The sequence below is a fragment of the Perognathus longimembris genome, chromosome 10 (genome assembly GCF_023159225.1).
Source record: "Perognathus longimembris pacificus isolate PPM17 chromosome 10, ASM2315922v1, whole genome shotgun sequence".
NCBI lineage: Eukaryota > Metazoa > Chordata > Mammalia > Rodentia > Heteromyidae > Perognathus > Perognathus longimembris.
In genome coordinates this window covers 8,103,299-8,116,766 of record NC_063170.1, presented here as the reverse complement: position 1 = coordinate 8,116,766, position 13,468 = coordinate 8,103,299, and the positions used below count along the sequence as shown (strand labels likewise).

Below are 13,468 nucleotides of genomic sequence, written 5' to 3'. Positions count from 1 at the left end.
AAAGAATTCAGGGCCTTACCTGGGTGAAAATACTCATTTTATGTGAAGGACATTCTCAAATCCTGTCCCATAGCTGCCTGATAACTTGCTTGTTTAAGCCTTTCCTCTTCTATTTCACCTGAATTCTAGACTTCTCTGGGGACAGACTTTAGACCAATGAGCCTTACTGCTGAACTGTCATAACTCCCAGTCAAGTCAGCCACACATCCTTTACTCCATAAAAGCCCCTACTCTGGTCTGGCTGGTCTGTTCCGTCTTATCTTGGCTTGGCTTCTGCCCTGTCCCAGCTTTCCAGGTAAAATCACTGACATGAGGGAAGAGTAATGTAGCAGGGAAAGGCATCTAGTCCACGAGGCAATACGGATGCCCCTCCAAGCTCTAACCATATGGCAAAGGAAATGATGCCAGGCCCAGCCGGGGTGAGGAGTTCCTTTACTTGTTACTCCACGGGGAGCAACCCTATGAGGCAGACATTAGCACCCCTTTAACAGCTGGGAACCAAAGCCTCATAAAGAGCCATAATGAGCTGAGCAGGTATCTTAGCCCTGTCTGCTGTAGATGTGTAGCTATGCCTCATCAAAATCGATCTCCACCACTTAGCACATCAGTAAACTCCAGCTCAGCTTCCAAATGCCAGCACCTCGTAATACTTTGCCAGTGAGATCGCCCTGGCCTTTGGAGTCTGCTCTGCAGAACTCTGATGGGCCCAATGAGCTAAGGATCGCCACCATCAACAACGATGGCTCTGGCCTGGAATGGGGTACCTCTGAAGAGAGCATTTTTTAAAAAATAATTAATTTACTTTATTGTTATTATAGAGGCGAGGTACAGAGGGATTACCACTACATGAGTCAGGTAATATGTCCATTTCCTTTGAGGAGGGTATTATGCACCAACACTTCATGATCCCTGGGCAAATGGGAGTTCTACCTGTTCACAGTGGAACCTGAGAAGAACCGTGCCCCATTATAGCCCTCTTGATTTGCGTCTCATCTCTATCCCCTACCAGCACCTCTTGAGTATGTAATATATTTATACTCAAATCCTTGTCTCAGGATCTACACCTTGAGGAAACCAAATAAGATATTTAGTATCTACAACAAAGGTCCCAAATCACCCCACAAACAAGTGGCTGTATCTTTCCATTGCTCTTACTTGATATCCCAAATGTAGATGTAGGTGTCCACAGAACTGGTAACCAGGAGATCAGGCTCAAACACTGCCCAGTCCAAGTCACTGTGACAGAAGAAATAAACAGAACAACAAAGAAAAGAAAAAAAACTTCGTGTCTGGCTGCAAAGCATTAGCAAATCTAGTCTCTAACGACTTCAAAATGTCATTCACGGCCAATGGGCTTTCTTGCCATGGTTCAGGCTGGGGAATTCCAAAGTTCCTTGGGATTAAACAAGAGTGAACTGAGCTCAAAGTTTTCAGGTCTTCCTTGTGGTTGCCATTTACACTATCACCTGCTCCCAAGAGAGAAATAAACATTTCAACTTAAAGCATGTGGTCTCCCTTCCTCTCTCTCAAAGACAAAAACAGTCAAAATAAAAGAAAACTACACAAAAGAATCTTTGACTTATCATTTCCTAAATCAGATTCAGGAACAAGTACCCTGGAGAACCTTGGAAAACATTAAGGACCTGATGGCCACGCAGAGCCAGGGTAACATAGAGGACCAAGCCTTGTGAAGAAGGTGACGCCTTCATTTTATCAAATGTCTGGGACAAAGCAACACAGGTCGAGAAGCTGTGGAGGGCTGATGCCTACCTGATTACCCGAGTATGACCCTGTAAGGTTGTGCCAACTTCTCCACTGCCATCTTTCCACTTATAAAGGTCAACTCGTTGGTTACTCTGAAAAGAATCAAGAAGATGGGAAGGATAACATAGGATGGACACCGGAATGTATGTCCTCACCCTCAACTGCTTACAGCAAAGGAGGGGAAGCCATCTTGTAGGGCAAAGACACCACATGCTCAACTCTTTAAATAGCCATTTGAAATCCTTATCATCAAATAAATATCATGATTAAGAACACTGAAAGCATGTAAAAATTACAAACAAAGTGTCAACAGCCAGGCACTAGTGGCTCACGCCTGTAATCCTAGCTACTCAGGAGGCTGAGATCTGAGGATCGTGGTTCAAAGCCAGCCTGGGCAGGAAAGTCCATGAGACTCTTATCTCCACCAGAAAACTGGAAGTGGAGATGTGGCCCAGTGGTAGAGTGCTAGGCTTGAGCAAATGAGCTCAGGGACAGCACCCATGTCCTGAGTTCAAGCCCTACAACCGAAAAACAAAATGAAACAAAAAAACTGAGGACAATGACATGACATTTGGTTCTTTTTTAATATGTATACACACATATGTTAGACTTATTTTCATTTTAGCTCAGAGATAGATAGATCTATAAGGTTCTAAGCTTTTTATCCTAAAATACTAGTTTCCAAATCTAAATAGGTAAGGTTCTTCTGAAAAGGTTAAGATTCAGAATAGCTTCCAGTGGGAATAGAATGAAAAAAAAAAGGTTCCTCATCTTCTTATGACATGACCTACCATCTCCACAGGTCAGCCAGTGGCAATCCAGACGCAGGATGAGGTACCTAAGCAATCTGACCTCTGGCCTTTCCCATCACACTGCACAGTGGGTATCATCACTCAACTCACATTACAGATGAAGCAACAAAAGTTCAGAAAGTTGACTGACTTGTTCACGATGAAAGAATGTGATTGAGTGTTCAACTAGAATTTGACCTCAAGCTTGCCTAACTCCAAAGCTCTTTCTCCTACAAAAAGGCTACCTTCCAACCAAGAACAAAAGGGGGGGAAACCTCTCAGATAAATTGAACTTCCTCAAAACTAAAACTTTTGTAAATTAAACAATGATCTCAAGAAAGTGAACAGATAACTGACAGAGTTGAAGATATCTGCAAATCATACAGACGATAAAGGTCTAGTATATAGAATATATACAAGAATTACTGGGCTAGAGGTATAGCTCAATGGTAGGGTACTTGCTTAGGCCCAAGGTTTGATCCCCTACATCACCAAAAATAAAGGGCCAAGATTCACAAAAAAGGACATAGAGCCAGGCCCTGGTGGTTCATGCCTTTAATCCTAGCAACTCAGGAGGCTGAGATCTGAGAATCATGGCTCCAACCCAGCACTGGTAGGAAAGTCCATAAGATTCTTACACCAATTTAACCACCACAAAACCATAAGTGGAGCTGTGGCTCAAAATGGTAGAGCTCTGGCCTTGAGCAGGAAAGCTCAGGGTCAACACCCAGGCCCAGTTTAAGTCCCACAACCAACCAAAAAAGAAAAAGAAAATAAAGGATATAGAAATAGCCAACAGAGGGGTTGGGAATATAGCCTAGTGGCAAGAGTACTTGCCTTGTATACATGAAGCCCTGGGTTCAACTCCTTAGTACCACATATATGGAAAACGGCCAGAAGTGGCGCTGTAGCTCAAGTGGCAGAGTGCTAGCCTTGAGCAAAAAGAAGCCAGGGACAGTGGTCAGGCCCTGAGTCCCCAGGACTGGCAAAATAAATAAATAAATAAATAAAGTGCTAGCCTTGAGCAAAAGAAGCACAGGGATAGTACCCAGGCTCTGAGTTCAAGCCCCAGAACTGGCAAAAAAAAAAAAAAAAAAAAAAAAAAAAAGAAGGCGAGAATGTAAAAAGAAACTGGAATGTTTATGCATTGCTGATGAAAATAAAAAATTGGCTGGGCACTGGTGGCTCATATCTGTAATCCTAATCACTCAAAAGGCTGAGATCTGAGGATTATAGGGTTTTTTGGGGGTTTTTTGTTGTTGTTGTTGTTGTTGTTTTGCCAGTCCTGGGGCTTGGACTCAGGGCCTGAGCACTGTCCCTGGCTTCTTTTTGCTCAAGGCTAGCACTCTGACACTTGAGCCACAGCGCCACTTCTGGCCGTTTTCTGTATATATGGTGCTGGGGAATTGAACCCAGGGCCTCATGTATACGAGACAAGCACTCTTTGCCACTAGGCCATATCCCCAGCCCCTGAGGATTATAGTTTGAAACCAGCCCTGGCAGGAAAATTCTTATCTCTTATCTCCAATAAGCTACTCAAAAAAAAAAAAAAGCCAGAAGCAGCACTGTAGCTCATGTATATATGCTGTAGCACATGTGTGTATATACACACATATATACATACACACACACATATATATGTATGGAATATTTTCAGTCATAAAAGGATAGATTGCACAGGACAGGCTTACCAGTTATTTGGCCAAACATGTTGATAATACCAAAGCTGAGAAACCCCAGACAGGGATGATAGAGAAAAGGAAGCTAAAGAGCCCAGAGGCATAAGCCAACAAAGAGAGCACACCAGCACCCAGAAAAGAGGCCAACAATGAAAAGCAGTAGACTGACTCTCCCTTCTCTTTCAGAATAGTCCTGAAAATCTGTTCAACCTCAGACACCCACAGGTTAAGTTACAACCTGTTTTGGAAATGACTGAGAAGAGAAGGGTTTTTATTTCTTCTTGAAGTGAAAAGGTGGCTCTGCTTCTTTTACTCAAGGTGCTCTCCTCCTAGTCCTGACAAGAGCAGTCCAGCACACAGAATGCCACACCCGAGGCTACTAAGAGTCCTTCTTATAGCCCAGGACAAAAAGATCAAAACCATTAAATCTCTACTTGTTCTAGAGGAAAAAAGGATGGGAAAGTCTGTGACACATGATGGCCCATTAAGCACCAAAAGACTCTAATTTCCAGTTAAGTACCGAAAGAGCCAGAAGTGGAGCTGTGATTCAAGTGCTGGAGCGTAAGCCTTGAGCAAAAACAAGCAAGGACAGCACGCAGGCCCTGAGTTCAAGCCCCAGGTCTGATACACACGCGCGTATGCATGCACATGCACATGCACATGCATGCGCACACACACACACACACACACACACACACACACACACAAAGATACCACTCCTTTTCTTTTCTTTTTTTGCCAGTCTTGGGCCTGAGCACTGTCACTGGCTTCCTTTTTTGCTCAAGGCTAGCACTCTACCACTTGAGCCACAGGGCCACTTCCAGCTTTTTCTATTTATGTGGTACTAAGGAATTGAACCCAGGGCTTCATGCATACTAGCCAAGCACTCTACCACTAAGCCACAGTCCCAGTCCCAAAGATACCACTCCTTAAACTCACCGAAGCTGCAAAATAATGTGCAAAGCTATCATGAGGATTCCACTGTACAGCTCCAATGTCCCACTTGCTCTGACGAGAGATCTTCCGGTGACCTTCGAAAGGGGCATCCAGATTGATGATGTATAGGAATCTGCGGCTAGAACATCACCATTAGTGCACTATAGCAACACAACAGCATTGGCATTGGGACAGAAAAGCACATTCAGATTTGCATTCTGTTTGTAAGCAATGCTCCCCAAAAGTTCAGATACCCGAAAAGCATACAAGTGACTAGAGTAACTCAAGTTGGTAGTGAAGCCAAGGGAAGTCGAATCGCTGTGAGGGTCTACCTGCAGAGCTCCAACCTGCCTCTCTCCCAAACCTCCCCATCACCCCAGTGCCTGCTTCCACATTACTCCCATGGCAGGGTCTGTATTTCCATGGTTACATTTATTCTCCAGTAAGGCTATGGAGATTAAGGTTCTTGTCTCCGTTCCTGAGTGTCTAGAGCATGGACAACATCTTGAATGTCTGTCAGCTTCATGTCACCAGGAACAGTGCTCTGTAGTCTATTAAAGTGTGGAATTAACACATCACTCATCACTATGCCAAAATCCTGGCGAGAAATCTCAAATTCCTCTGCAAGCTTACTCTCTGGAAACCAAATTAAATCTACCAGGAAGGAAAATAATCCAAGAAAAAGGTGAGTTGATAATTAGTGTAACAAATAGCAAGTATGCTGATGTCTAAAGTGTCAATATAAAGAATGTAGGTGGCTCTGTGGCGCAATGGATAGCGCATTGGACTTCTAGTGACGAAAGAATGTGGAGGGCTAGGAATGTGGCTTAGTGGTAGAGTGCTTGCCGAGCATGCATGAAGCCCTGGGTTCGATTCCTCAGCACCATATAAACAGAAAAAGCCAGAAGTGGCGCTGTGGTTCAAGGGGTAGAGTTGCTAGCCTTGAGTAAAAGAAGCTCAGGAACAGTACCCAAGTCCTTGTAATTTGTTACCCAGATATTGTGGCCAAGTCTGAAAGCTCACTTACCCAGAAAGCACTGCATGCTGCCCAAGACAGTCCACAGACATTGCAGTTGCCTATGAGAGAGAACAGAAATTCAGTCCTGCCAGCAAAATCTACATACATGGGATAAGATAAATGTCCCTGTGGCTTTCCCTTTTCCTATCTCCCAGGCAGTCCCCAGCTGGCAAATATCATTAGTCCCCTGCAATGAGAACTAATAGCTTCTATCCAAATCTTACCATCTACTTGTGTGTGTGCTAGAATTAGGGCTTGAACTCAGGGTCTGGGCGCTGTCCCTGAGGTTTTTTGCTCAAGGCTGGTGTTCTACCACATGAACCACAGCTCTACTTTTGGCTTTTCAGTAGTTAACTGGAGATAAGAATCTCACAAACTTTCCCATCCCCACTGTCTTTGACCCTCAATCCTCAGATCTTAGCCTCCTGAGTAGTTAGGATTATAGGTGTAAGCCACCAGTGCCCAGCTCACAGAATCTTTTTTTTTTTCCAGTCCTGGGGCTTGAACTCAGGGCCTGGGCACTGTCCCTGGCTTGTTTTCCTCAAGGCTAGTGCTCTTCCTCTTGAGCCACAGCACCACTTCTGGTTTTTTCTGTGTATGTGGTGCTGAGGAATTGAACCCAGGGCTTCATGCATGCTAGGCAAGCCCTCTACCACTAAGCCACATCCCCAGCCTGTTTTAACATTTTCATCTTTTAAAATACAACTGGTTCTGCCCCTACTTCATAGCATCCTAATAATGCATGTGTCAGCAGTTCCACAGTAGGTCACATCAATTACACCTATATAAAGATAGAAGGACGGGACTACCTTGGTTTCTGTGAGAATCAGAGGGCTTGCAAATTAATGTCTTCTAAATTAGCAGACTCAGAGGCATGCTGTCCTACTCCTCAGTGAAGGCAATAAAAAGAAGAGCAGGGCTGGGAATGTGGCTTAGTGGTGGAGTATTTGCCTAGCATGCATGAAGCCCTGAGTTCAATTCCTCAATACCAAATAAACAGAAAAAGCCAGGAGTGGCACAGTGTCTGATGTGGTAGAGTGCTAGCCTTGAGCAAAGGAAGATCGTGGGCAGTGCCCAGGCCCTGAGTTCAAGGCCTAGGACAGGCCAAAAACAAACAAAAAACCGAAAAGCAAGCAGAGTAACAGAATACGGCTATTTTTCTCTAGGAGTTTCCCCCACCCACACTGGGCGGGGGGTGGGGGGGAAGAGTCAGAGAAGTGCTCTCTGTTAATAACATAAAAGTGCTCTGAGCTCTTTTAATCCAAAAGCTACTGTCAAGTTCTCCATGTGGGCTTCTTATCAGAGGGCACTACAGAGTAGCTCTACCACACTTCTAATCTTTATGGAGAAAGACAGGATGGGGTTTTAGAAAGAACCACACCACCCACTTTCCATAATCCAGATTATCCTCAACATAAGCTAACTGAGTATGGACAGGGCCTGTACAGTGTGCATCCAGGAGAAGGAGCTCAAGAAGTCAGGATAGAGAGAAAAACCCAGTAATATCCTAGGTACTAGAAAAGGGGAGACACAATTCTTATTGCAAATCAGTTTTACGACAGGATCTAGCTACTAAGCAAAGTAGCATTATGCACTGAAAGGGGAAGAGAGGAGTCAGAGCTGGTGTCATCAGCTAATGCAACCAGCCATATTATGGAAGGCCTTAGCCAAGTCACTGGCAGTTAGCTAATTGGGGATCAGCATCCCATTTGGCAATAAAGAAAAAATGCTTGCTCACTTTGTACAGTTCTTTCATTCATTTGAAAGGGAAAAATTTTGGGAAATCACTTAGCACAAAGCCTGACATATGGAAGACTCAGCATAGAAAAATGGTTTTTAAAGAATCTTTAGTAAATGCTAACATTTCAGGCAGGCGTTGATGGCTCACACCTATAACCTTAGCTACTCGGGAGGCTGAGATCTGAGGATCGAGGTTCAAAGCCAGCCCAGGCAGGTAAAGTCCCTGGGACTCTTACCTACAATTAATCACCAGAAAACCACAAGTAGAACTATGTAGCTCAAAGTGGTAGAGTGTTAGCCTTGAGCAAAAGAGCTCTGGGACAGGGCCCAGTCCCTGAGATCAAGTCCCATGACCAACCCAAGAAAGAAAGAAAAAAAAAAGCTAACATTTCCTGAGACTTGGCAAGGGCCATGTGTCAATATGAAGTGTGCCTTCATAAAACTCTCACGCCAGTCCTTGAGGCAGGAACAGTGATATGCAGTAAACTGGCATGTCAAGAGTAATGATGGGGTGGGGTGGGGGGAGCTACCCCAAGGTTCGAACTCGGGTAGTACGTGTCGTTTTGTCCATGACACTGCCTTTTCCACTATTAGAAGATCCGCGGCCATTTATTAGGCAGGCACTTCGTAAGCGGGACGCCACAAAACTGGCTTCAAAATCCTGCAAAGGAAGAAAACTAAACCCACGCAGCTCAGGGAAGTTCTGCGACTTTGCCCCGGGTCACCACGCGCAGTCCTTCACCTTCCAGCTCACTGCCCCTGGGCGTGGAAAGCCCCCCGTGGACACCTCATCTCTGCCTTAGTGTCCCCGGGGGGACTTCCACTTCCCGTACGACAGTGGAGAACGGCTCTCCAACGGTCACGACGATTCTCCCCGGGATCTGACGGCCCCAGGTCAGCCCCTTCCTAAATCGCTCCGGCCCGGTGGTCTCGCTCGCCTCAGCTGACGGAGGGGTGGGGGGCGGCAAGGGAGGGGCGGGAACCATGCAGTGCGCGTGCCCACATCGCCCTTCGCAGCTTCCCCCTCCCCTCCATCCTCCAGCTTACTTGTGAGTCGCGGAATTCCACCACCACGTTCTCGCTGCTCCAACGCGCAGCCATCTCCTTTGCCCCGCCACTGCGGGCCCCAAACCGCGCCCTCCGAACCCCTACAGCCGCGTCCCCGGGGCCGGACAGCTCCACGCCGCTAGCGACGCTGCCTGGCCACGCCCCTTTCCTCTCCCCGCCCGACCACCAGCCATTGGCTGTCCCAAACACAAGCTCCGTCCTCCTCCTTGTCTCCTCCAATTGAGGCACGGCATCCGCCTCAAACAGGCACGCCTCCTCGCACTTCCGTCATCAGTTTGAGTCACCCAAGCTCCCCGCGGTTGTGGACACGCCCCCCCTCTGCCGCAAGATCTACTGGGAGTTGTAGTCCAATGTGAGGGTCACCCAAGAGAAACAGGTTATACTTGGTAAGCGGGTGGGTCTCTCTTGGCCTCACTGTCTTCTCCCTAGTGTTGCTGGCGTTGACTTAGGCCCGTTCTACAAACCAAAACCAAACATACATGCAAATGCAACATACCTCTTCTATTGATGCTTGCCATCAAGCTTTTGAAAAGTCTGGATGAGTGACTTATTGTCTTATACATACAGTACAGCAGTGCCTCCAAGTTTTTAAAGAGACTGGTGTCTCAGAAACCCTTTCAAGGCTGGGAATGTGGCTTAGTGGTAGAGTGTTTGCCAAGCATGCATGAAGCCCTGAGTTCGATTCCTCAGCACCACATGAACAGAAGAAGCCAGAATTGGCTCTGTGGCTCAAGTGGTAGAGTGCTAGCCTTGAGCAAAAAGAAGCCAGGGGGCTGTGGATATAGCCTAGTGGCAAGAGTGCCTGCCTCAGATACACGAAGCCCTAGGTTCGATTCCCCAGCACCACATATACAGAAAACGGCCAGAAGCAGCGCTGTGGCTCAAGTGGCAGAGTGCTAGCCTTGAGCGGGAAGAAGCCAGAGACAGTGCTCAGGCCCTGAGTCCAAGGCCCAGGACTGGCCAAAAAAAAAAAAAAAGAAGAAGAAGCCAGGGACAGTGCTCAGACCCTGAGTTCAAGCCCCAAGACGGGCAAAAAAAAAAAGTCTTTTCTCGTGAGTGTGTGTGTGTGTGTGTGTGTTGGTCCTGGGGCTTGAAGTCAGGGCCAGGGTACTGTCCCTGAGCTGCTTTGTGAAAAGCTACACTCATCTTAAGCCACAACTCCACTCCTGGCTTTTTGCTGGTTAATTGGAGATATGAGTCTCATGGGCTTTCCTATGTGGGCTGGCTTTAAACTGTGATCCTCATATCTCAGCTCCTGAGTAAGTAAGATTACAGGCCTGAGTCACTGGTGACCAAAACTTATCTTGGTAAGAAGTTCTTTTAATTCACTCCTGTGCGGTGGAGTTTTCCAGAGCTACACAGTACCTAATGCAGCCAGCTGAATAGTAGATTTGAGAGTCCAGCTGTATTATAAAATGCCAAACATTTGCCCCCTTTTTGCTAGAATTGTTAAGTTCCTACTTATAACTTCTAATAGTTACTATCAATGTATTCGCTCACATACACATTTTTTGTTTGGTTTTGTTTTTGTTACCAGTCCTGGGGCTTGAACTCAGGGCCTGAGCACTGTCCCTGGCTTCTTTTTGCTCAAGGCTAGTACTCTGCCACTTGAGCCACAGCGCCACTTCTGGCCTTTTCTATATATGTGGTGCTGAGGAATTGAACCCAGGGCTTCATGTATACAAGGCAAGCACTTTACCACTAGGCCATATTCCCAGCCCAACATTTTTTATGGCAGTAGTACTGGATTGATGCAAGGTCTGCTTGCTTGAGGTGCTTTTGGTGTTCTACCATTTCGGCCATGCCTCCAACTTGGCTTTCGTGCTGTTTATAACTGCTGTGCACTGATTGTGCCATTGGAGCTCCTTTCTTGCTGTTTAATTTGAGAGGGAGTCTCTAGAACTTTTCTGCCTGGACTGAAATGGGATCCTCATTTCTCCACCTTAAGTAACTAGTGTTACAGGCACCCAGCCTAATACTATCACTATTTCTATATGCAAGTCATCCACAAATAAAAAGGTGTGGTCCCTTTTCTCCTGGACTGATGGATTTTAAATGGTAAATAGACTTGTCACAAGTTAGGAAAAAATCATCAGCATATCCCTCTTTGTCCAGGGCTTTCCTGGTTTTAGCACTGTGTCCAGGGAAGAATCCTGCATTCCAGAAAAACCCTTCCATATCAGCAAAACCGGAACAGTTGGTCCTTCCACAATAGGTATATGCTTGGCAGAAAGAGCTGTGCACTATAATACACATGTAAGCAATGTGTCCGAAGGGAATAGCCTAAATAGAGGAACTGAATCTTGAAGGCAACATTTGAGCTTTTCAGTGTAATATTAAGATTTCTGACAAGGTTCATGTTTTTTAAAGTACTTTAGAATTAAAAGTGTGAACAAAAGACTTGGAAGTGTGAAGAGCAGGATGTATTCCAAGGACATAAAGCTGTTCTTCAATCAACTCTGTCTCTCATGGTACAGTGACTTCTTTCCTTCAAAATACACATCAGAGCAGGGCGCCAATGGCTCAGGCCTGTACTCCTAGCGAAGTAGGAGGATGAGATCTTAGTGTATGGCCTCTTGTGTCCTATTAACCACCCCAAAAAAAAAGCCAGAAGTGGATCTGTGGCTCAAGTTGTAGCGCCCTAGCCTTGAGCTAAAGAGCTCGGGGACAGCACCCAGGGCCTGAGTTGCCCCAGGACCTGGGCACGCAGGCACACGCGCGCACACGTACATACACTCATCACAATTCAATATTTACTTATTTCATATTTTCAAGCCCTGGTCCATTTTGTGGGAGCCTACTTAGTGACTGAATTTACTGAATATTCTGTGACTATTTGTCCACTGAATGAATGCAAACCACCTATGAAGTCACAGCCCCAAAGGGCAGTCTAGGTCAGGACATTTTCTGTGCAACCAAAAGTAATTGCAGAAACTATTCAAGGTCTTTGTTTTCATCTTTTTCATCTAGAAGGAAATACAAAAGCACTCTCATCATTCTCCTGAAAGACGCCCTCCACCCCATCCACCCAGCAGGTTTTTCTTATACACAATCGCCCTGAAAAAATTCTTCCTTGAGCCAGATGCAGCATGTCCCTTTAGTGCTGAAGGCAGGCACTCTTCACTGGCTTTACTAACTCCATTTTGGCCTTTTCTGCCACTTTATTCCTCCCTCTGGAATCTCTCCTATAGCCACCTTGGATTTCAGGAAGAACAAGACCTATCGATAACATCTTTATGACAAGAGACTGAAATTACCTCTAAGGAACAGGACAGCTGTGCAAGACAACCCTCCCCCACCCAGGCTCAAAAAGAAGAAAACGATGGGGGGCGGGGAGATAAGCGGGAAGGAGGAAGAGGAGGAGGAGGAGGAGGAGGAGGCGGCAGTTGCTGTTACAGGTAATTATTATAATGAGGTTGTGCCTGGAACTGGAGTAATTGTCTATGGGAACAGGATTGTTCCCATCCAGTGATGAAAATGACAACCAATTATCCCAAATTCCTCCTTGAACCAGAACTGAAATAATGATCCTTCAGAGTTGACCACTGACATGATCAAGATAAACTGCTCTGACAGCCATGTCATATATCACACATCTTCACTCTCCTAGAAAATCTCTACGGTTCCTCTAAGCCTACTGAAGACAATCGTGGAGTCATGTGTCCCTTTGTCTTCCAGGCACAACTTCTATCAATATAACTTACTTTTTTGTTGTTATTGTTTTTGGTGCTTGCCCTGGGACTTGAACTCAGGGCCTAGAAACTGTGCCTGAGCTTCTTTTGCTCAAGGCTAGCACTCTACCACTTGAGCCACAGCACCACTTCCTGATTTTTCTGTTTATGTGGTGCTGAAGAATGGAACCCAGGGCTTCATGCATGCTAGGCAAACATTCTACCACTAAGCCACGTCCCCAGCCCTTAACTTCCTTCCTCTGCCATTTGCCAGTGCTAGTCTCTTTAGGTGGCAGAGCCTAGACTGGTTGGGACTCTTGGAACCACATTACTTCAAAAACACTGGTTTCAATCGCAGTACTCAAGAGGCTGAGGTGAGACTGAGTTGAGCCCAGGCATTAGACTAACCCCTCCAATACAGTGAGAACAAGAAGAAATTGAATCTCGGGCTGGGAATATGGCCTAGTGGCAAGAGTGCTTGCCTCGTATACATGCAGCCCTGGGTTCGATTCCTCAGCACCACATATATAGAAAAGGCCAGAAGTGGCACTGTGGCTTAAGTGATAGAGTACTAGCATTGAGCAAAAAGAAGCCAGGGACAGTGCTCAGGCCCTGGGTCCAAGCCCCAGGACTGGAAAAAAGAAAGGAAGGAAGGAAGGAAGGAAGAGAGAAAGAAAGAAAGAAAGAAAGAAAGAAAGAAAGAAAGAAAGAAAGAAAGAAAGAAAGAAAGAAAGAAAGAAAGAAAGAAGGAAGGAAGGAAGGAAGGAAGGAAGGAAGGAAGGAAGAAAGAGAGAAAGAAAG

General features: G+C 45.8%; 1 protein-coding gene across 2 annotated transcripts in view; it reads right to left on the bottom strand.

Annotated features, from left to right (window-relative positions):
- Wdr59 (WD repeat domain 59) overlaps positions 1–9,118 on the bottom strand; it is a 66,073-nt gene extending 56,955 nt beyond the window's left edge. For both annotated transcript variants that reach the window (XM_048355122.1, XM_048355123.1), the window contains exons 1-5: positions 8,976–9,118; positions 6,198–6,247; positions 5,174–5,309; positions 1,771–1,856; positions 1,156–1,236 (exon numbers count right to left, since the gene is read on the bottom strand). In XM_048355122.1, the coding sequence (XP_048211079.1) occupies positions 1,156–1,236; positions 1,771–1,856; positions 5,174–5,309; positions 6,198–6,247; positions 8,976–9,029 (407 nt within the window). In that variant the 5' untranslated portion in view covers positions 9,030–9,118. The remainder of the gene's footprint in view (positions 1–1,155; positions 1,237–1,770; positions 1,857–5,173; positions 5,310–6,197; positions 6,248–8,975) is intronic.
- Positions 9,119–13,468: the final 4,350 nt, after the last annotated feature.